The sequence below is a fragment of the Passer montanus genome, unplaced genomic scaffold (genome assembly GCF_014805655.1).
Source record: "Passer montanus isolate IOZ18808 unplaced genomic scaffold, ASM1480565v1 scaffold122, whole genome shotgun sequence".
Lineage (NCBI taxonomy): Eukaryota > Metazoa > Chordata > Aves > Passeriformes > Passeridae > Passer > Passer montanus.
Window position 1 is genome coordinate 1,254,809 of NW_024358945.1, and position 23,911 is coordinate 1,278,719.

The window sequence follows — 23,911 nt, forward strand, 5'->3', positions numbered from 1 at the left end:
GCTGGAAAATTGAAGTTAATGCTTGGAGGTGACCCAGCAAAAAGTGCAGAGGCACAACTGGACCACAAAACCTGCTGCTCCTGCAAACCAGGGTACAGAACTGGAGACATTGGAAATTGAACTCTGGTCTGACACAGAGGTGACACAGAAGCCAATAAAACACTGAGTGGCTGATATCATGGTAATTATGTTATTTTTGGAATATTTAAACTTTAAATGTGTGGGTTAATTTCTATCCTATGAGAAAATGGAGTTAAGTGAATTAGGACACTGCTGCTCAGTGCTCAAGTGCTCCTAAGCTAACAATCAGGGGAAAGAAAATCTTAACAGACACACTGAAAATCAACTTAAACTCTAAATGCTCCCCATTTTTTTCTTCACATTGTGACAAATATTTCAGTTCCCTGTGAAATGAGGTAATACACTTGGTTGAAGTTGGTGTAATAGATCCTTTATTAGAAGGGATGATGGGTAGTTAGCTCAGAAATGTCTTGCTGAATTTCTCTAGCTTTAATATGATCTTCCTATGGTTTTATAGCAGTATTTTAGAGCTACTGAATCATTTGAGTTGTGAGTATTTAACCCCACTGGAAATCTGACACCTGAGGGCATTTCATATTGAATAATCACAAAATGAATCACTGGAATTAGGCACGAGAATATTTTGAACTCATCACCCAAAAATTTGGAGATGCTGTTTGGACATACACTGACTGAAAACCCAAGGGAATCTGCTCCTGCAATCTGTGTCATGCAGGAAAAAAACAGGTTTTGAATTAATCTAGATGGCACCCAAGGCAGAGCAGCAAAGGCTATATCTAAATCCTAGGGCTGAGGTTTTGCCTGACTGTAGCCCTCATCCATGCTCCAGAGCCAGCAATCATAAAGCCTCTGACCCCAGGGACAGAACATCTTTGTTCCACCAGTTCTGTGCTGATGAAAAGCATCACCTGCAGGTTTACCCAGCTGTCCTTCCACATTTGCCTCCTCTTCAGCCTCCATAAACAAACTCATCCTTGTAAAAGTACAAACAGATGCCAACAAAGCTCCCAGATTTCCATCTGAGCAGTTATCTGCTTATTCAACAGTTACAGTGCAGAAAATCTGTGGAAGGAGAAGAAATGCAAGATGTTTGCAGGATGTTGGATGTTTGTAATTATTGTAAGTGCAGAACACAGCCCATTATTTGTCCCAGCAATGGCTCTCAGCAGCAGCAGAGTGTTTGCCTGTCCTCCAGGTCTCAGCTGTGGGAAGTATTTTGACAGCTCCATCCACAGTGTGGAACTCCACGTGGGCAGAGTTGTGTTTTCTCTTTGCTGCTGAAGAGAGACTTTCCAGTTTGCCACAAATCCCAGGCATGTGAGCACACGTTCCTGCTGAAATACCTCCTTGGCTCTCCCTCCCCTCCCAGGGAGGGAAGCTGAGATCCACACGGTGCTTGGTGGTGTCACCCTCTGGAAATGTGCCTCTGCTCCTGTGGGACACCCCAATGGCAGCTACAGCTTCCTGTCACACAGCAGTGACAGCTGCCCCTGGGGACCAGACTGGGCTCAGCCTGGAGCCTCCCTCACCCCCTTCCACTGCCCAGCCCCTGGAGGGGGACACAGCTTCCTTCGGCCTTTCCAGGGGCTCCTGCCACCCCACCTGGGAGCAGCTGCTGTAAATGATCACCCCTGGCATGGGGAGAGCAGCCTGGCAGCCCTCACGGGGCAGCACAAGCTCCTGGCAGAGCTTCCCCCCCTCTTTGGGAGGAGAAGGTGCGTGGGGATGGGGCTGGGGTCCCAGGGCAGGACCTGTGACACCTCCTGGTCACACTCATCACCAGCAACAGAAGCCAAACCTAAACCCAGCTCAGACCCTGAGGAAGGTGAAGGCAAGCACGTGGAGAATGCAGGGTCAGCTCAGAGAAATCCCCCTCCATCCTGCACATCAGGGCTCTCTGCTCCTGCAGGGAGAGGCTCCTTCTCTTTGGGACTCTGCAGAGCCCAGGCAGCTCCACTTTGGGCATCCACAAATAATGTTTTCACCTCCATGTCCTCTCTGAAGGCAACTCCAGAAAGAGATATCCATGTCTTTCTTTTTCTCTCAATTTGTGATTAAGCATCGACAAATAATGTTTTTATTTCGATGTCCTCTCTGAGGCAACTCCAGAAAGAGATATCCATGTCTTTCTTTTTCTCTCAATTTGTGATTACAGTGACTAAAATAATAGCTTTTACCACAATTTACAGCTCTCTCATGTCTTGACTTGAAGGAGCTCAGTGGTTTCATGTAGTTTGGTTAAGTGGCCTACATTCCAAGGCTGTTTCAAGGCACTTCACTACGCTTTTTTCCCAACATTTTTTCATGTCTGTTTGAATCTTCAAGTCTGCAAAAGTCAACATGCTATGCAAGTAAGGACTTCATTTTAATAATTGATTTTTGAATGGCACTCAGTAATGTGTCATCTCAATTCAGACTGGTTATTTTACACAGCAATGTATATTTTGATCCTTCCAGTTCAGCAGAAATCATGTTTAATGATGGTAGAATCACACCTGCTATCAGTGACTGATTATTTGCACATCAAAGATTTTGTTCTTTGCTCAATTTCTGACACACTGGCAATTTTCTGTTACCCAAAGGTTATTCTTTGTGCAACAATGCTAAAACACTGTAAACTTATGATGTCATATTTCCCACAAAGTGAATAGGCAGATTGAAAAGTATGTTGAGTCTCCAAATAAAAGGGCTTTGTTGATATTTATCTTCCCAAGCAGTTTATGTTATCTCTTAGACTCTCTCCCACCAGCTGGCTGAATTAATGACTTGTGAAACTCCCTGCCTGACACGCATGGCAGTGTGACATTTTGTGAGACAAAGCCATCCATCTCCTGGGTCTCTTCTCAAGAGACAAAACTCTTATTTCCCTGCCTTTCAAATGGTTTATAGGACTAATCTCAAAACAGAGGGAAAGCACAGCCCCTCCAATCTTTTCAAAGGGATTCACATTTGAGTAAGGACCTGGAGAAAAACAAGAATGACGAAGCCCCACAGCTGAAGATGTCTGTGTGTCTGCAGTCCGTGGTGGGATCTGATTTGACAACAGTGGAAGAGCTGCTGTGGTCTGGGGTGCAAAGAATGGCTGAAGTTCAGCAGAGGAATGTGCAGGTTGGCCTCTGCTCCTGCATTTCTGGAGTTTTCAGCCATGGTGTTGATGCTGTCTCTGTGCAATAACTGCAAATCCCTGTGGGAGCTGCTTTCCCTTGGAAACCACACTCAGTCCCAGGGTACTCCCCTCTTCCTTCACTTGCAGTTTGGATTGCCACCCAGCATGAAAAGCAATACTCCAGCTGTTTTCAGTTTCACCTCTGTCCTTTGGAGGACAATTTCTGTGTCGAGCCTTGCTTCCATCTTAATTATATTTGTGAAGAGACAGAATAAATTTTCACTATTTTTTGCCCGTTAACCAAACTTTACATTTTCTGCCTGGATCCCAATGAAGTGATGCTGCTTAAATTTGGAGGCCATAAAAAAAATCATTATGATCTTGAAGCACTTCACTAATATTAGCTGTTGGTGCATCCAACAGTTTGAATCACAGCTGAATTTCTCTGCAATGTGTGTCCCACAGCACTGCACTAGGCTTGAAGAAGTCTCTGTTACAAATCTACCTCGTCATCAGTCAAACATTTTCAAGTCTCTGTCTCTGTTTTCTCTGTTAAAAGCAGATAAGGATAATAACAACTTATTTCCAGTAAAGTTTAAAATCACTTCTGTGGCCTCCTTAACAAAGCAAGGAGGTCCTGTTCTGGTTCCAGTACAGCAGAGCTGCTGTATGCATTTGCTGCTGACACAACTGTATGTCAATGTATTTGGAAAGACTTTTATGAGGCCAGGAACTTTGGCCTTTGATGTATGGGTTAATGGAAAATCTGCCAATGCAAAACCTGCCAATGAACCCGAGCTCTGCACTGCTTCTGTGCCTGAAGCCTCCAGCTGGCCAGGCTGTTTCACTTCCATCACTGAAGCCCTGGCTTTTTGCTCAGTTTGAAGTCAGATTTCCATTTTCCCCGTGGATGCTGGATGTGGCTTTGCCCATGATCCTGCACCCTTCAGAGCAGCAGCCTGTGCTCAGGGTCTGAGTGTTTGCCAGAGGAGGGCACTGACAGCCAGAGTGTTCGTGAGGCTTCCTTCTAGACATTCTCTATCTGGGCTGTGAGGGTTTCAGCCACCCTTGGTGGAAGCTGTCTTTAAACACATTTCTGCATCCTCTTTTCTTGCCTCATCCTTTTCTCTGTCACCTTTTCCAGGGTGGACAGCTGAACAAATCCCATCACCTAGACCAGAGGAGGGGTCTCATGATGCCTCACACAAATTCAGGTTTCTCCCTAGTCAGAACTAAGGATTACTTGTGATAAGAAGAGCAACAACATTAACAAGCTTTTTCCTCTCTTCTGCTTTTCTTCTATCCACTGCATCCTGATCTAGAGGGATTAGTTATTGTGAGACCAAATGTATGATGTTCCCCTCTGTATCAGACACAACCTTCTCACAAACAGGATTCTTAACCAACACTAAGTTATGAGTGATGGCTTCCTGACAGCAGCTGCTCAAATTGAAACTTCAGCAAATGTCAGACATGAGGTAAGAATCTGTTCCCAAGGAAAAGGAGCTGCACTTACAAGGGAAGAGCCTGTTTGCTTCAGAGATGTGCTTGTAGTCCCTGTGCATGTGGGTGTGCATGTTCTATTGTGCCTTTTATATGCATTTTATTGCCTTCACAAATTGTGCATTAATTCCAGCCACAGTATCTTTGGCATGTCAGTTCTAATACACAAAGCCATAGAGCAGTTAGGGCTGGAAGAGCCTAAGGGATCATCCAGTTCCAACCCTCTGCCATGGGCAGGGACACCCTCCACTGTCCCAGGCTGCTCTGAGCCTCTTCCAGGCTGGCCTTGAACTCTCCCAGGGATGGGGCAGCCACAGCTGCTCTGGGCAGCCTCTGCCAGGGCCTCAGCACCCTCACAGGGAAGAGTTCCTTCTGTAAATCTAATCTAATTCTCCCCATTTGAGTCTGAACCCATTCCCCCTTTTCCCACCACTACAGTTCCTGATGAAAGTCCCTCTTCAGCTTCCTTTTCAGCCTTTTCAGACACAGCAAGGCTGCCATGAGGTCTTCATGCAACCTTCCCTTCTCCAGGCTGAACAGAACTTAATTGGTGCTACCCCAGCAAGTCCCCTACCCCTTTGAGCAGCTGTTTTTGTGAGTAAGCCCACTAACTGCAGCACAGCTCATAGAGCTGCACAGGCAGGAATTTCACCCAGAATCTCCAGGTACTTGCTTATCTTCACCTTGCTGCTGCTCCTGCCCACCCACCTCTTACATGGGCATTTTCACATGCATTAAATATGCTAAAGAGGCATCCTGAAGCCAGTGCTGTAGAACAGAAGTCTGGTTTTTAGGCATTAAAACACACTAAAGAGGCATCCTGAAGCCAGTGCTGTAGAACAGAAGTCTGGTTTTTAGGCATTAAAACACACTAAAGAGGCATCCTGAAGCAAGTGCTGTAGAACAGAAGTCTGGTTTTTATGCCTTACTTCAATAATGTACAGCAGCAATGGTAAGGTGGTACAAATTGCCTGTGTAGGAACACATAAAATTCCATTTTATGAGAAAACCTTCTTTCCATGCAGAACCAAAAAGCAAAGTACCTGTGGCTAATGCTTTGACACATTCCTTGTCAATTACTCCTGCATGTTTTCACTCATTCTTGTTCCACCTTTTTACCAGCCAACACCACTGTTAGCAGAAAAAGATGTTTTGAAAGTCCTTTCAACACTGCTCGTAGAAGAGGTTCTCCGCTTTAGAGAATGAGCTCTGTCTCTCACCAGTAAGTCATTCTCCCCCATTTTATGCTTCACTCTGTGCACTCTGACTCCTCTGTGCAGCTGGAGGGATGAGTGCAGATGTTGTCACAGTAATGGTACTATTACAGCATGACAGCTGAGGGGAAAACGTGGCAAAACCGTCTTTGCATAAAAAATAATGTTTTTTCAGAGGACTGGTGCAACTGGTACAAGCCAGGTAAAAACTGGTTAGCTTTTGGACACCAGGACTTTGCAGGAATTAATCTGATATTGTAGTTACAATTCTCCCCTTTAACAGGATTATATAAAACTGTCTGTCAAATTAGGGGCTTAAAATGCTTCATCAGTGAGAATGTACATTTGTGGGTGGTTTCAACAGAGCTGCAGAGTAAATTCTGATAGGGAGAGGCATAGTGGGAGTTTGCCAACAGGGCAACTGTGCCTCCATTCATACAGTTCAGTGTTTGTGCTGCTCTGAGATTCAGATGCCAGTTTTAGACGAACAGAAGGAATTCAGAGAAATCAGCTTGTTCACAGGTGACACCACACAGAAGAAATGATAGTTCAGACAGGTGATGACTGCTGAATATTTTTGTGTTGCACATTGGGTCAAAAAAACCATACCCAAGGAGCACTGGCTATTTATGGCAGTAGGGAATAAGGGCTGGGGTTCCACACGGAGTGCTTACTTTTCTTTCAGCTTCGTTTTCCCTTGAAAAATAACATCCAATTTTCATATAGACTCTACTAACACAGCATGAAATACTTGCAGAACAGAGGGCACAGCAGAGCAAGGAGGTTTAGGTAAGGGGTGCACTGGGAAGGTGGTGGATTTGCCAGGTATATGGCATGGTGACATTTCCATCCACTAAAGGGATGCCAAACCCTGAAAACTGATTCCAGGGCAACTCCTCTGCTAAATTCTGCAGAACAGAGAGTGTGTGGGATGCTGAAGTGCAGGGAAATTCCCTGTTATTTTGAAAGTGAGAGAGCTGAGAGAGTGCAAAGACGAGGTACGGGGGGATGCCTGTAGGAGTGCACGATGCTTCAGATTAAAGCAGGCAAAAGCTGGATCTTTTGGAGGATGCAGTTCTAATCCTCGCCAGTGCTTTGGGCTGGGAGCAGGGGAAAGAAAAAAGCCTGGAATCTGGCTGGGCAAGGTGTTGGCTGAGCAGTGTCAGCTCCACCCGCAGGGGCAGCGCAGGAACGCAGGGGATCCTGCTCTGCGTTTTGGGGAAACCGGGAAAACAAGCACGGCGTTTCCTTCCGATCCGTGAGCAGCACGCCGTGTCACCTGGAGTTTAAAAGGCGTTTTATTCCATGCTGTCCTTGCTTTTCCCTGTGCTGATTTTTAAAGGCACCTCTCAGAACAACTTTTTTTTCTTTCTGTAGTGGACAGACCCTGCCCAGGATTACCTGGCCCTTCTGGCTGGGATCTTGTTTGGAACCAAGTAATGGAGATGAGGTTAAACTCACCATCAGTTCTCACTAAAATGGAGTTCAAAAGAGTGGAATCATGCCCGAATACCAATTTTATGTTTCAATGTAAGGATATGGATTGTTGATCACACCATCTCTGTATCTCCTCAACAACTGCAAAGCGTCACTGAAGTGTTTCAGGCTACTTGCTCGTAAGCAAGGTTCATTTTTGGCACTTTATTCTTACTCCTGTTTATTGTCCACCCTCAGGCGTTTCTGCCAGCAGAAAGGAGCGGTGTGCTGCTCCTCGGGGCTCACTGCCAGGGGAAAGGACAGTGAGGGATGACACTGCACAGAGTGCCAGACCTGGCTCTGAGCTTCTCCTGGCGCGTCTGCAATGCCCGGCTGTGCAGGGCAGGGCAAGGCAGGCATCTCCAGCTCCAGCCCCAAGCCAGGGCAGCACGAGCAGCTCTGCCTCGCCTGTGCTGGTCTCGGGGCAGCAGGCAGGGCATGGAGCTCCTGCCCTGCACCACCCCTGTGAGCTGGACTCCCAATGGACTCACAAAATGGGGCAGGAAATGCTTAGGAGTCTCCCACAAGCCTGCCTGGGGGCTCCCTGCTGAAATGGACTCACAAAATGGGGCAGGAAATGCTTAGGAGTCTCCCACAGGACCACAAATAAAAGATATCCCAAAATCTTGTGTATATTGGGTGCACTTTAACTTAAATTATTGCAAGCAGTTGGCACATTGAAAGGAGAAGTCATTCCTGCTTTCTCTTGTTCTTTTCCACTTTCTCGTTTCCAAAGCAGTACAGAGCCTCCAGTCTGTCTCTTCTCAACCAAAGGTGAGCAAACAGCCAAGACCTAATTTGGGATACAGTTCTGTTCATCTTTTTTTCAATCACTTTCTTTGTTTTACTTTTAATGGTAAAATTTGAATTAGTCTACAGAGACTGAATGGTTCTGTTTGTTTTTAATAGATGTGACTGAACAGATTCTGGTTTATTCTGCTGTTGGTAAATAATTTTCCCACCAAAATGAAAATATTTACCTGGTTCTAAATATTTTTTCTAGAGGCCAACCAAAATGCCTTACTCAGTTTCTTTTCCCAGTTTTGTCCAGAGAGAACACCTATAACACTCCAGACAACTGCAGCATATCAAATATGAATGAAAATAATATTTCTTCTGCAATTACATGTTTCTGGCATTTTTATGTTCATTAGACATCATGAAGTAAATGTTCTGTTTGTCAGTGTATATTTCTACACAGCAACATGCTGTGAATGAGAATGTTATTCTTTCTCTCAAGCACTGAAAGCGCATTGAGATTTCCAGGTTTAGTTTTGCAATGAGAACTAAGCATATTGGGATCTCGAGCTGAAAACACTGTTGAAACACCCAGCTAGTATTTATGGCATTGTATTGCTGCCTTAGGCCCAGGAGATACCAAAGTAACTGTATCAAACTTTCTTCTCGATTCCCTTCCTTCACCCAATTACCCCTTAATTCCCTTAATTACTACTCAGCCCTGAAAGTTGCCCCAGAACAGCCAAGACTCAGTGTGCTGAAGGTCTGGGAAGCAGCTGGCTGCTCACCCAGGTTATGTGGCAGTCTGCAGTGTTTCCAGTGGGTCTGAAAGGTGTGGTTGGAGATGGATGGAACCAGCCTGGGCTGGATCTGCCTTTGTGCAGGGACTAGAGAGTGGGCTGTGAAAGGCAGATCTGCCACTGAGATGCTGAGAGAAGTGGAATGTGCCTCCCATGTTTCAGCCTGGTTATCAGAGGTGCTTTCCACTGCTGGGGTCACTCTGCTGGCATCAACGATGGCACTGGTGGTTTAGAGGCCTGAGGGCTGTGGCACCCTCAGCCTGGTGGCCGATGAATTCCCCATGGGAAGCCTGAGCTGGGCACTGCCATAGGTGTGCAAGGGTCATGCTGCTGCTCCTCGGTTTGTGGGTGGCTTCTCTGCCAGCTCTCCCTCACTGTGAGCACGGCAGCAGCAGCCCCAGAGGGCTGGAGCACCATCAGCCCCTCACTGTGCTCTCTTCACAGACCCAACCACCCCAGGGGCACGGACAATCAGGGAATATCCTGAACTGGGAGAAACCCAAAAGGATCATTGAAATCCAGCTCCTGCTTCTGCACAGGACAACCCCAAGGATCCACCGTGTGCCTGAGAGTGTTGTCCTAATGCTTCTTGAACTGTGTCAGGGTTGATACCACGAGCACTTCCCCGGGGAGCCTCTTAGAGTGCCCAGCACCATCTGGGTGAAGAACCTTTTCCTGAGATCCAGCCCAAACCTCCCCTGACACAGCTCCATGGCATTCCCTCGGGTCTCTTCAGGGTCACCACGGCGATGAGAGCAGCGCTTGTCGCTGTTTCCCCTTGCAGGGAGCTGCGATGTGTGCCCCGAGCCCCTCATCTCGGGGCTGGAGAGAGCGAGTGCCCTCCGCCGCCGCTCTCAGGAGCTGCCGCTGCTGGCAGGGCTCGCTCTGCTCTGGGGCTTGCCGTGCTCCCGGCTCGCCGCATTCTCCCGGGAGAACCCTAACGCGCAGATTTTGCCCTGTGCTTTCTGTAGGATGTCCTTCGTGCGGGGCGCGCTTTGAGCGGGCGGGGGCGGCGGCCGCGGCCCGGGGCTCTCGGGGCTCTCGGCCGGAGCCCGGGCAGGTCCGGGGCTCTCGGCTGGAGCCCGGGCGGGTCCGGGGCTCTCGGCCGGAGCCCGGGGCTCTCGGGGTTCTCGGCTGGAGCCCGGGCAGGGGTCGGTGCCGCCGGGCGCGCTGGAGCAGCTGCGGCCTCTGCCGGGAGCAGAGCCAGCGCCGGGAGGGAAGGGGAAGGAGCGGGAGAGCGGTCGGTGGGAGCCGGGGCGAGAGCGGAGCGGGACCTCCCTCCGAGCCCGCGATCCTCCCTCCGCTCGGTGCCCGCGGAGAGGGGGCCGGGCGCGGCGGCGGAGCCGAGCCCGCAGCTCTGAGGTCTCCGCTCCCTCCCTCCCTCCGGCGGGCCGGGCAGCGAGGCCGGGGCGCCCCGCGGCCGGGGCGGGGTGGAAATTTACCGGGTCGGTCCTCAGCGAGGGGCTCGGCAGGAGGCGGAGGGAGGGCGGGGAGCGGCGGAGCATCATCTGGCGGGGAACGCGAGGGACCAAATGACTGAGAGGAAGGGCGGCAGCCGCCGAGAGCAGCGAGCCGCGGCGCAGCGGCAGCAGCAGCCCCGCGCCCCCGGCGGCGATGGCGGCGGGCGGCGGGGCTGAGCGGAGCTGAGCCGGGCCGGGCCCCCGCCCGCGGCTCCGCATGGCGCGGGCCTGATGTGGGAGCGCGGCCCGGAGCCGCGGCGGCGCTGCGGGAGCAGGAGGAGGATGGCGGGGCTGCCGTGGAAGTGGCCGCGCACCCGCCTGCCCGTGGGCGCCAGCGCCCTGGGCGTCTTCGTCCTCTGCTGGCTCTACGTGTTCCCCGTGTACCGGCTGCCCGACGAGAAGGAGATCGTGCAGGGCGTGCTGCTGCAGCAGGGCAAGGCGTGGAGGAGGAACCAGACCGCGGTCGCCCTGTTCAGGTACCGCCGTGCGCGGCCCAAGGGCAGCGGGGACGGCAGCGGCACCGCCAGCCGGGCCCGGCCCGCTGCCAGCCCCAGCCACAACTTCATTCTTTCTCCCCCGACCCTTTGTTTTGTCACAGCGGGCGGCAGGCGGGCAGGGCTCCTTCTGCCCGGCAAAACTTTTTTCGGGGTGTCTCCGTTGGCTGCGGGGAGGAGAAGGGGCTCGGCGCGGGGATGGAGGCTCGTTCCCGCAGGGATGGGTTCCGAGGGGGCGGCGGCCGCCTGCACAAAGGGATGCTGCTCGCTGCCCGGGTATCAGCGGCACCGGCAGCGCCCGTGGCTGCGAACAAAGCCGGGGCTGCAGGGAGAGCGCGGCCGTGGGGCTCCGGGATGCGCAGGGATGAGCAGGGATGTGTGTGCACAGAGCCCGGCCCCTGGGCTCCGGGATGCCTGCGCTGGATGCAGGGATGTCTCCCCGGATGCGCATCCGAGCCAGAGCCCGCTCCAGCAGCCTCGGGAGGCTCTGCGCCGCTCCTTGGCTCCGTGCGGTTTATTATAGAAGCCACGTGAAAAGGCACCTTTTCTCTCCCCTTTGCTCTTGCCGTGCCTGGGAAATGGCGATAATCCTCCCTTGCCCAGCTGCACAGGAGAGGGGGAATGCCGCGACCGAGCTGCCACAGCTGCGAGCCGGGAACACCGGCCGGCTCCCTGCGCTGGGCAGGATTTTTTAATCAGTCTCTTTGAAAGCGTCTGCAGTGGAGACTTGCGTCCTCTCAAAATTTTCTCACATGTTGGGTACAGTACAGGCAATTGCGAGAAAGGCAGATTTCCCTCCCTTTCCCAGAGGGAAGCTGTTTTTTTGTCCCTGTCCTCCAAGTAGCAAATTAAAGATCAGAGTCAGTGGTAATCAAACAGCCTCCAGAAATACCCTCTTCAGTAAAATGAATCAGATCCAACATTCAAGGGACTTATTGTCCCCCTTTAAAAATATTTTTGTTTGTTTTTAAGTGGCATACAGTTTTATTTTAAACTCTTCAGTATTTTCTGAATTTGTTTGCCTTTGTCATGAAGTGGAGCTGATGTTAATATCAAGCTTAACATCTTGTCTGCTGAGATAACAGGAACCTTACAGTTCTTGGAATGCACGTTTGTTGGTTAGCCCCCAAAGCCTGGAGGAAATCTGAGCAGTGATGGGTGATGAGCAGCAATGTGCTGATGCTCTCTCATTAGGCAGGCCTGGAAGAAGTCCTGCCTTTCATACAGAACTGGCTATAAGGTCCAAGGCAGGATCCCTTTCCTAAAGCAACTAACACTAGAAGCTACGTTGATCTTCTTGACTATTAGTTAATCTTGATCCTGTGCACCAAATTCCCCCAGTTTTGGGGGTAGATGAATCCAGCTTTTTTTTTTTTTTTAATTGCCCCCCAGGTTATGTAGGAAAGAGTTTGGTCTATTAGTTGTCAAGTTAGTAAACCAAATGTTGTTTGAAGATTGGTAGTGCTGCTACAGTTTCAGTTTACAAAACAGTTTTAGACCATTTCCACCACATGGTTTAGTAACAAAAACTCTGCGTGGCTTATCAGCTATTCCACTTGCCCATATGTTTTTCCACTCTCTAAACATAGTGATTATCTCAGAGATGCTATTGAAGAGAGTCTCATGCAATAAAAGGAGCTGTTGTTTCTTTTCTGAGCCTCTTGATGAGTTGGTACAGCACTAAATACAATGAACTTTAAATCAATCTGCTTTAAAAGTAGTTTTTAAGAGAAATTGTATGCTGGAGATATGTAGTGAGTATAGTAAACTGTATTATTTCAGCACTTGTGAAGTAGAACTCTATTTTTGCTGCTTTAATTTGCTTCTCTTCCTGAAAGAAGATTTTGAAGCTGAAGTCCATGTCAGGCAAGCTGCTGTATATTTGAGGTTAACAGAAACTCTTTGCTCTGGTCCTGATGTCCCTAAGCAAGCCAGCTGTAAAAACTCCAAATTTAACTTTCTGCTGGAAAATTCCAGAGAATGTCAGTCTCTGTTGGAATGGGAAAGGAGGGATAGAGCTTCACAGAAAACCTGCATCTGAACTTTCAAATAATATGGCTTTCCATAATAGTTTAATATTAAGCGTGCTTTAATGTATTATTAATAAAATATTATGTAAGGACAGTGTTAATTGCTGTTCTCCCTAGCCCTCCTGCCAGGTTCTGGTTAACAGACAATGTTGGTTTCACTCAGTTTAAAGCATAAATTGGAATTAATCTGGGCTAAAAATCCAGTGCTGCTTTGTGTAATAGACTGGCATTTTTGGTATTGCATCACCAGGTTCTTGCTACACAGAGCAAACACCTGCTAGGTTTGGAACTTTCTCCTCCCATGCACTCACGAGACTCCTATTGCTGAAGGGGATGTTGGGTAATTAATTGATGAAATCATATCTTTCAAACCTCAGAAAGACTATTCCCCCTTTGCCTTCTGTACGTGGACCAAGGACAACTTCACTGAGTGACTTAGCAAGCTCAGCACCAGCATCGGGGTAGTTTGGGGTAGTTTGGGTTGAACCCTGGCAACCAAGTGCTGGTGGGCCCTCAGTCTCCAGTGCTGCTTCCTTCTCCTCTCAGTACAGCCACAAACCTTGTGGAAAGATCTGACCCCTGTTCTTCCTTACGCAAGAACCAGACTGGCCTGGTTCTTGTGGAATGATTCAATGGGGGTTTTGTGTTTGAATGGATTTCCAGAACAGCTTTTCAGATATAAATACCTGCATAATTAGCAATGGATGCCTTTACATTTCAAGACACCAGAGGTTCAGGGTAGTCATACAGTGAAAACATCTCCTGTCTGACAAATGCTGAATGTTCTGTCAGTCAGATGGTAAAACTGCTCAATTTTGAGCTGCAAAGTGGTCAAAATAGGAGTAAGACCATCATTAGAGCCACTAATAGCTAATGTGTCTAATCTGCCTACAGTATAATGGCTTGTCATCCTCTGAGGTGGTTAATGTTATTGAGCCCTAATTGTTTTTCCAGATTCATTAGGGGTTTTTTTAGGGCCTAGTGCTGCTGAGATTATTTAGGCAAAAATGTTTTTACTTGTTTTCTGTTATTTGCTGAATAAATTGCATACAGTAATACCTTTAGGATGATTTTGTTTAAAATGCTGCAATTCATTAAAGGCAGAACTTGATCTTTTTATCTGCCTTACAAGCTCCATACACCACAAATCCCAAGCACTGCGTGTTATGTGACCATTCTTTCATTTGTTTGTGGAGGGTGGAGCTTTAGGGAGTGGGGTGCTGTGGGGACAGTGGGTTTTGGACTGCCAGGAGTCCCTGGAGGGGCTGGATGATGGTGAGAGCCTTAGAGGCTCTTCAGGAGGAGATGGGACAGTCCCTGTAAGAAAGGCTTCACTGAGATTTAGCTGTGTTCCTGCTTCTGCTGCTTCAGTTTTGGGTGATGCTGAAAGGTCAGCAGGGATGGTTCTGGGGGTGCCTTGATCAAACTGGTGGCAGATGTCCCCTGTGAACTCACTGCTCATGACCTGACTCCAGCCCAGAGCATCTGCTGCAGCTTGTCTTTACTCTCCAGTGATGTCCCCTCTGGCACTGGCCGTGCTCACCTTGGCTGGTGCCTTCTCCCCTCCTTCCCAGCAGGTTTGTCCATTTTCCATGGCAGAGCAGAGAGGCTGCTGCCCTGGACTCACACAGGCTCAGTGCTGGGCTGACAGAGAAGCCAGGCTCTGTGCTGGCAGTGGGGACGTGCACAGGGTGCTGCTGCCCTGCAGAACCCTGCTCTGCTCCCGGGTGCCAGAGGGCTTTCCCCCCTGGAAGTGCCCCTTGCCAGCTGCTCTCTGCCCACTGCTCCTGTGTGCCCCTGGAGTGCAGGCACAGGAGAGCAGCCCCTGAGCAGCACTGCTCATCCTGGCCTGCCTGGGCACAGAGCTGCAGTGCCAGGGCACTTCCCCAGCTGGGTATGGCAGATGCCATTGCAGAGGCAGCAAGGTTCTCCTTAGTTCAGATGACTTTTTTTCCTTCTCTTTTTATGGCAGCACTGCAAATTACCTGAGTCTTGGGATCCTCGTTGGGCTATTTCAAGGCAAATCTGAGATTAAACTTTGTATTGCTCAGGTTGACTTTAGGTAAGAGTTCAGCCCTTCTTAAACAGCTTCATCAGGTACAGAATTATCCCTGCTTTCCCTAGATGCTTATGAAGGACAGAGCTAGGAGTAGACCTGGGAGATGCTGGATTAGGTCAATTCTGCCTCTATGCCCTGGGAAGCCCTGCCCTGAAACCAGTGGATATGCCCATGTGTTGAGCCAAATCCAGCTCATTTTTCTGTCCTTAGTGGGTGTTGCTACTGCCTGGCTGTTTTCATCAACATTTTACTTGTTTTGTTGTTGTTGCTGTTGTATTTGCTTCACTGGGGATAAATGGAGTATTTGCAATTTGTGGTTTCCAGCTGAGAAGTTGTTTTGGTGAAGAGGTACAATTTTGAAGAGCAGGTTAAAGGTGAGAGAAATGTTCTTATGGCAAGTTATTATTTGGAGGCTGTGAAGAAATCAATCTGTAGAGAGGCTTGGCTCCATATCTTCAAGGTGGATACCTGAATGACATGAAAACAATGAGAAATAATTGTCTGAGTTAGCTCACAGTGTTTTTGCAGGGGAGAGCTGTGCATGGCAAGACAGGAGTTGATTTCAGTTCCTGAGTTCCAGCTCCTGCTCTCCTCCTTCCTTGACCCTAAGAAGCATTTTCTTACAGACTGCCTCGCAGTCCTGATGAAACAGACTGCTGAGATCCCTGGTATCTTGCACCCTGTTGGATTGCTGCTTTCCTTTGGATTTGTAAAAACCCCAGTCTGCCAGTAGATATGGGAGCATGTAGCCAGCTGCCTGAGGCTCTTTTCCTGTTAGCTGGGAGCAGCCAAAGGCCCTCAGCCAGGCACTGGGGAACAGGAGGAGCAGAGACTTTGCTGGAATTTAGGTTACCCAGCTGGGGCCCCGAAAGTCTGGTATGTACACACCAGACACTGCTGGATGTATGGATTTTCCCACTTAGATTTTCCTTTTCTTTGCCGTGCAGTGGGCACTGAATCATCCAGACAATGGAACAATGAGCGATTTATTCCTCTCGTTGTAATTTTCATCTTCAGCCAGAGCAAGATTGTTGCTCCCGTTTGATGTGTGTTCAGTGACATATATGAAAATTCCTATTTTTGAGGCTAGTAGGTTGCTAGTAGGTAAATGCATGGAAAATGAATTGTCTTTCACCCTTTAGAATTTGTCTTTCCCCAGTGTGGATAAACCTCACTGAAATGAAGAAGCTGTTTGGACTGCAGTCTTCTGTTGTTCCAGTTTTCTGAGCACCAAAAAATACTTACATTTTAAATCCCTGGATATACGTTAATCTTTTTCTGAATGCTGCGTGGGGTTCTCAAAATGCAAGGAAATTGCTCCTGATGCTAAATCATTTTAACACAGCTGCACACAGTTCAATTCAGACTGAAGCACATTACTCCAAGCTAAGTAGTGTTTGTAAACCTCAGTGTAGATTCAGCTTTTGTCACTTCACAATTTTTACAAACAGAAGACCAGAGGTTCTTCTCCCAGGTCTTGGAATTTAACCTAATTAGATAAACAACAGATGGGGTGGGACAAGGCACTGGTAAGTCCCTGGACCCTGGCAAAGAGTTTTTTCCTGTGAAGTGTTTGCTACAGAAGCTCTGAGCTTCATGAAGAAGCTGTGCCCGTTGCCTTGACCTTAGTGGTATTGGAAATTTTTAACAAGGTGAATTATATTGTGGAGAACTAAATCCCAGCTTTCACCAGGATTCTGGAGGTCACTTTCCCACTGCTCCATTTAGGATAAAGGTGAAAGTTATGAAATTAGATTGTTCTACAATATTTTATGGATAGCAGAATGGTGTGGGGTTTTTGTTGTTATTGCATTACATCAACACTTTTGTTTTGACTTCTGTTCCATTTGTTGGAAAAGGCCCTCCTTAATTTCTTGGTTTAGAGATGCTCTTGTCAAATGGAGATGTGGCTACAGTGAGGCTTTTAAAGCTGCTGGGAACAGCTGAATAGAAATGGTTAACATTTTTAATGTCTTTCATGTTTGCTGAGAGCATCCCGAACATTTCCTGAACAACCATTGTGTTTATAATTTTTCCTTCTTTTTTCCTCTCCACCTCTTCTTCAGTCTTTTCCCATTCTTCAGCTGCTTGAGGCCCTCCTCTGCTTTAAGGGGAGCCCCAGACTATTGGAGTGGCTCCTGTTATAATTGTCCAATTAACGTTCACAGCAGTGATACAAAGAACTCGTGTGAAATTATTTACTCCTCTGTCTCCTTCCCCATCTGAACTAACTTCCAGTATGACTCCCACTGATCATCAGGGCATCTGTTGTTTTGCATCCTTGATGTTCCAGCAGCTGCTTTCCAGGCTTTCCAGGTAAATTGCAGGCTTTGCCTTCACGTACTAAAAGGATAAAGGCTTTACTTATCAGGCTGCCTCTGCTCCGAGGAAGCACCACCAGCTTTCATTTAATCGTTGCTATACAGATCTCCTGTACTTTAAGGAGTGCTGGGAAAACAGATCATCAGCTATTTTCCCTGCTTTCTTGTGGGAAACACTTGCTCTGCATATTTCTGGAATGCCAGGAGTGGCTGTTGCTGTAATAGAGAAATAACAGCTTTATATTTCCTGTCAGAGATGGAAGACAAACAAGACATAATTTTTTTCTCCAGTGAAAAGATTTTATTATTTTCCAATGTGGTCCATCTTGGCCAGATGTCAGTTCTGGGAATTCTGTTCCATCTGCCTCAGTGTTTGGGATGAAGACTATTGGGGTTACTCAGCTGGGTTTCAGAGCTCCTACTTCTAAGTGCAGGTGACCCTGGGCTTTGGCTCCCCATGTACTTCTGTACAGCAAAGGAAGCAGAGTTATAAAGGGAATTAAGGAAATTATGTACATGGCATGGTTATCTCTTATAACTGAACTTCAGGTCTAGGTCACCACTGGTGCTGGTTGGGAATTCTGTGAATAATTATCACTGTCCAGAAACTATTATTTTTACAGTGCTTTAAGCTTGCAGAGAAACATTCTGTGCTCAGAAGGATTTTCCTTCCAAGAATGTGTGTAGTGAGACCCTGGCTACACAGATTATGAATTTTGATGAATGGGGTGGGTTTCCCATGGGTTAGTGCAGTTTTTAATGCACTAAAGGAATTTTAAAGGAATGTTGTAGGCACTGAGTTAGTGGTGCCTGGGGTGGGGCTGTGGCTCATCCCTGAGTGGCTGCAGCTGTGCAGCACAGGTGAGCAGCATTGCAGGGAACGAGCCATGGAGTGCCCAGGGGCACTGACCAACCACAGAGGGCACACAGGGCACACAGGTGCAGGGCATTGACTTGGGGGTATAAAAGGCTGGGCTGAGGGACAACACGGAGCTGCAGACCCTTGAAGCTTGTGTTGGTTGTGGCTCCATTGCTGTTCCAGGAAGGGGCTGCCTGGTGAGTGATGGGCTGTGGGAGTGCTCCTGGAAGGATGCCCCAACACCTGTGCTGAGGCTCTGGTGGGTGCTGGCTCCTCCTGCTGCTGGAACCTGGGCTACCAGCTCACTCCCTGTGATGTGTGAAATGCATTTGTTTTGGTATTGTTCTTCTTTCCATGACTTCTGTTGAAGCATTTATCTATTTCTGAGGGAGTAGAAAAACTCTTTATTTCACGTATGGCATTCACTAGGGCTATGAATCCCTGTTCCTGGATAGTAGCTCACAGTTACTGTATAAAGGATGAATTGTCAGCTACTGGTGAATTTCAGATTTGCTACTGCTGCTCCAGCTGTGAGTTCTGTCACAAGTGAGCCAGCAGTAGTGAGTGTTGCAGCAGACATTCCTAATTGGAATGCAGTCTTTAGATTATCCCTGCTCATCGTGGGTGATTTACTGCCATCCACTCAGGCAATGCTGCCTTCTTTATTTGTCTGGGTGAGGTTCAGACTCTGCAGTCTCCTGTGTTGTGCTATTTAGTTCTTAATGGCAATGTAAAAAGCATGAGAATTAATTTCTCCAGGGTGTGGCTGTAACGTGGGGTAGAAAGGAGATGCAATATTTATGAGGCAGGCGCAGAGGAAGGCTGTTGGATCAGATGAGAATGGGAATGATGAAGTGAACATTCTGTCTACAGCTTGCTAAATGATTGATTTGAAAAGTAATTTTGAGATAAACACATACTGTATTTAAATTTTATTTGCTTTTAGACCTCTGTAGTTTTTATGATATAGTTAAGAAATGGTTTGAGAAACTTTGGTCTGTCTACCCAAGTCTATAGAGCAGATAGCTCACCTGTAAGTTCTCAGAAATTTTATATATCTACCACTATTCCTCAGTTATGTGGAGAGGAGTTTAAGGTTTATCACTGTGCTGGTTTTAATTTAGGATTGTGAGGCGGGCACCTTTTGCCAAGGACCAGGATTCCAGCTGTTTTCAGGCTCTGGGGCTCAGCAGGCTGGGGGATGTCCCCCTGCAGAATTTCTCCTGGCTTGGCGATGCTCACTCCTCCCTCAGGGCAAAGCAGCAAGGGATGCTGAATGATCTGTTTGGAGGCTAGGGGCACTCAGTGTAATTTGGAGCATGCCCACCCTTGTAGAGCTGTGCCAGCTCCTGCAATCAGGTGACTTTGTGACAGTCTTGCTTTCATGGGCTAGAAATGAGACTGAATGTTTCACCCCTCATAACTGCAGGGAAGAGCTGTAAATGTGAATGGTGACTTGCCCCCAGAAGGCAAGTAAAAATCCAGTGTGGGTTGTTGTAATTCAGATGCCTCATTTCTGTGCTTAATCATCATTTTGGGGGCCTGACTCACAGTTTTTAAGTGCTAGGGATTGCTATAGTGAGAATTACATATCAGCCTATAATTAGATGCATTTTTTAATTAAGGAAGCTGCAACAGTGAAGGGAATAAGAGAAACAAAGCCAATCTGGGCATTCCTTCATAGGTCACATTATTGAACATTTTGTCTTGGCAGCCAGCAAGCACCCAGCACAAACACGCTTGCTGAGCCTTATGGACAAATGCTGAACATCTCCAGGTTTATGTGTGCCCAGCTGGATGAAGCAGTGGAAATGCACATGGCATAGTTATTCTTCCTGTCCTGTTTCAGCCAGTGCCATTAAGTGTATCCAGAAGGGAGTGGCAGAGTGCTGTTGGAGCTTTCTGATCCACAAATGGTAACAACAACAAGGAACTTTATCAATAGAGAAATTGTGTGTTTTGATAGATCTGTTTAGACAACAGAACAAGTGGAAAACACTTATTTAGTGTAGTTCAGTAACTGCTAATGGGTCCAGCATCTGAGAACATGTTTATTTTTGCCTTGGCTCTTTGATGCTTTTTCTCATTTACAAACTGTTTCTCTTGCAAACAAACTGTTTTGTGTTTCACTTGTTTAACAGGCCATTGCTACTGAAAGTCTTGTACTAAGAGGGTTGAGTTTGTTGTTGTTCCCCACCTAATCTGTGGGAAAATGTTGAGTTGGTTTTACAAATTTAGTACCAATTCAGTTTTCTCATCTGCTGCAGAACAGCGGATTTGCATCACAGAGAAAAGCTGAGTCCCTGCTGCTGGGCTCTTCTCTGTGGCACAGCCAGGAGACTGTGGGCAGGGTCTGTCACCTGAAATCGGGGCTCACCTCAATGAAAATGAGCTTTCTCAGCAATTTAGAGCTTAATCAGCTCTTTCCCAGAGGACTTTCAGCTTTGAGATTTGGTTTCAGGTGGTGTCTCGTGTGGCCCTGCAGTCTGCCTGGTGAGAATCTTACTCTTTTCTATTCAAGATCAATAACTTGTTTTGCCTTAGAGAAATTAAAAATAAACCACAAAGTCTTGAGAAGTTGTTTCCATGCATGAATTGCTGCCAGTGTAGAGGTATTTCTCAAAAACCTGCATAAATGCTAAGAACAGACTAGCTTTAAACACGTCTAAGGAAGAAATAGCCAGGCATTGTCATTTCATCACCACCTTTTTGGGTCTAAAGTGAATGGGCTGAATGTATTGCAGAGGAAGATCTCCCAAAACACACTGGACAAGGGATTGAGCACATAAACATGATTTAAAAAGTGTTTTAAAACCAACTTTCAGGCAATATTCCTGCCTTAAGATGCCTTGTTGCAGGACTAAGTAGGTTGAATGATTTATTTAGTGAATTTTTACTTTTATCCTCATACTGAGTAGATATCTTGGATAAATTTCCTGAAGGATGTTTAGGATTTTTGCTTACTCTTTTTAGCAGTAGCTTTTAAATGTTAATACTGTAAAAGACCAGAAATCTTCATAAAGTTAACTCCCAGTGAAAAGCACTCTGTGTCCTCTGGGCTTTTGCATTCCCTGGTACAGCTCCTCTGGAAAGAGGAGAGGGGAGGCACCCTTGGGAGTTCTCCCTCCTTTCCTTGGTGCTGCCCTCGCATCCCTCCCTGCTGGAGGTGGTGCTGTGCCTGCTGTCCCTTGGGAATGTACAGGTGACACACAGGGGTGCCAGCTCCAGAATGATTTGTGCCCTGGTGCCTTGGAAAAGGATTGCCTTAATGCTTTGGATCATTTCCAGAACTACCTCAGCTGTCACCAGCAGCTCTTCCCATTTCAAAGAGTAATGTGTTCTATAAATAGTGGTGCAGACTGGGCTCTGGTTGTGTCCCAGATCCCTCAGCTTCTTCCATGCCCAGTGACAGGAGGGAGAGGCAGCAGGCACTGCCCAGCCTGGGCAGGGGCACAGCTCTGCCAGCTTTACCCTTCTCCTGGTGCTCTCAGGGCACAGCTCTGCCAGCTTTGGCCCTGTCCTGGCTGCTCTCCAGGTGCCTTCCTTCATATATTCTTATTTTAAGGCTGAGTTTTCTCCTGGAGAAGTGCCAGAGCCCTCCTGTCAGCTGGAAGGAAAGGATTGCAGAAAGGAGTGCTCCAGAAGAAAGGAAAATGCTCTTGGTGGGCAGGCGGGAAGGTGGTGAGATGGAGAAGCCTTCAGAGGTGGAAGATTGATAGAGGGCTTAACACAGTAGAGACAAGGAGTTTGTAGCAGGAGGGGCACTGCAGAAGAAGAAACATAAAGAGGAGAGAATAAAATCAAGAAACATTTTTGGGAAGCAGAATAGCAGAGAAAGACCATAGTTAGGAAATCTGAGAGCAAGTATTTGGCTGAATCAGAAAAGCAATCAAATAAGGGTAAAACATTCAGTGAAGTGGACAATTTAAGGACTGTTCTGTTGGTTAAGCAAGATTACCCAAGGAAGTAACAATTAATTGAAACAGCGTGAGGTAAATTATAATTTCAGTGAAGAAGCTCCAGTATCAGATGGAAGCAGGTCACTTGAGTAAATTGAGGGTCCAGTTTCAATGGCCAGAGGTATAAGAGAGCCTATGAAACCATAATAGAGTGCATTTTCATGCCACAAGAGAGGAGAATCATTTTGCTCTAGAGATGACTGCTGAAGTGGTGAGATTTGGAAGTGGAGTGATGAAATATGTGGAGTACAGCCCACTCACTGCAGCTATCTCTGGTACCTGTCCTACTTAAGAGCTGTGGTAGGGAAAATGTCCATATGGTTAGCAAAAAGACAGGAAAACAACATTTGTTGCTCTGTTTTTTCATTCTCTGATTGCTTTTTGCCAACTAGACAGTCCACAGGCTTGGCATCTAGTGAGCTTTGTTTTTGAGGGTTAGCTTGTCCTTTGGGGCACCAGCAGCTCAGGCTGAGGGATGATGAATTACAGCATCCCAAAATGGGGTTGGTTACTATGGTTTTGGGGTGAGATTTCAGAACAAAGGCATGCTTTGTTCTGTCTGGATGCATTTCTGATGAGGTGACTCCTCACTGTCTGTTCCAGTAGGATCATGCACACTGCTGGCATTAAATGGATGCATACATAACGTGCATTCAGGGAGCTCCAAGCTTCACTCCTCTGGGGATGTTCAGCTACTGCAGAGCTCCTTGGCCACGTGCACTCGGCCAGTTCTGGCTCCAAGCTTTGAGCAGCTCTGGGGAGGTGAGGGATGTGTGGGGGCAGACAGGGACGTTTCAAATGTCTGGTGTGCAATGCCAGCACCTCTCCAGGGTGGCCTGGCTGTGCAGAGCAGGGACACCTTGGGGCTGGGTGCTGTCCTTCTCTTTTCTGCAGTGCTTCCATCTTTTTACTCCTGCCCCACACATGCCTACTTCCCAATGGTTGTAGGACCCCTGTGGGATCTGCAGGAGATTGAGAGGTGTGCAGCATAAATCAGCTGATAGTGGGTTTTTATTGCAGTGCACAAAAACACAGAAATGTCTTTAGCAGCACTAATTACTGCATCAGGTCCTTTTAGTTGAGTTTCCTATCTCTGTCAAGGCTTGGCACCAAATGCTGCAGAGAAGTCATGCAATAAATGCAGTAGTAGTATGATGTCCCACATAAATCAATGTCTCAGGTTCTTAGCATTTTGAGACTTCATTTAGCCTTCATTAACTTAGTTCAACACCTCATTTCAAATTACTGTTGTTACTTACATCAACCTTCCATGTTCTTAGAGCTTACATAAACAATCAATTCCTTCATTATGCTTAATTAAGAAAGTGCAGGTATTCTTGGAATGGTTAGTTCTTAAATATGTTTCTTATTCTTATGCTGCATTATAATGTTAAAAATGTGTTTCTCCCTTGGCTTGTACACCCTTTTTTGTACTAATTTGCTTTTTTGTCTGGTTGATTTTTAGATTTTGATATTGTACCAGAAAACAAAATGTCACCATGCTGTTGAAAACTAAATAGCTCATCTTCAACCCTGTAGTAAATAGTTTAATTGCTGTGGAAACTGAATTATTGCTCTCTAAAATTGTTCAGTTGTTGCTTTTGAACTGATCTTTTTTTTTTTTAAATAATTGCATGATTTTCTTGAAATGAGTAGCATAGACCAACTGGCTGTGATTCAGTAGAGCTCTGTAACTTGTCATGCATTCTTGGGCTGCAAAGTGAATTTTCAAGATGAATTTGAGACCTGGAAAGGTGGCAGTTGGACTGCCCAGCTGGGGGATGCTTTCAAATCAGCTGTATCGGGCCTGGGAGCTGAGGCTGGGTCAAAGAAAAAAACATGTTGGATTA

The 23,911-nt window shown here is 47.1% G+C and overlaps 1 protein-coding gene across 1 annotated transcript in view; it reads left to right on the forward strand.

Moving 5' to 3' along the window:
- The first annotated feature begins 10,317 nt into the window (after positions 1-10,317).
- Positions 10,318-23,911, forward strand: part of ST8SIA1 (ST8 alpha-N-acetyl-neuraminide alpha-2,8-sialyltransferase 1) — a 100,957-nt gene continuing 87,363 nt past the window's right edge. The window contains exon 1 of the mRNA XM_039698250.1: positions 10,318-10,815. Coding sequence (XP_039554184.1) covers positions 10,571-10,815 — 245 coding nt within the window. The 5' untranslated portion in view covers positions 10,318-10,570. The remainder of the gene's footprint in view (positions 10,816-23,911) is intronic.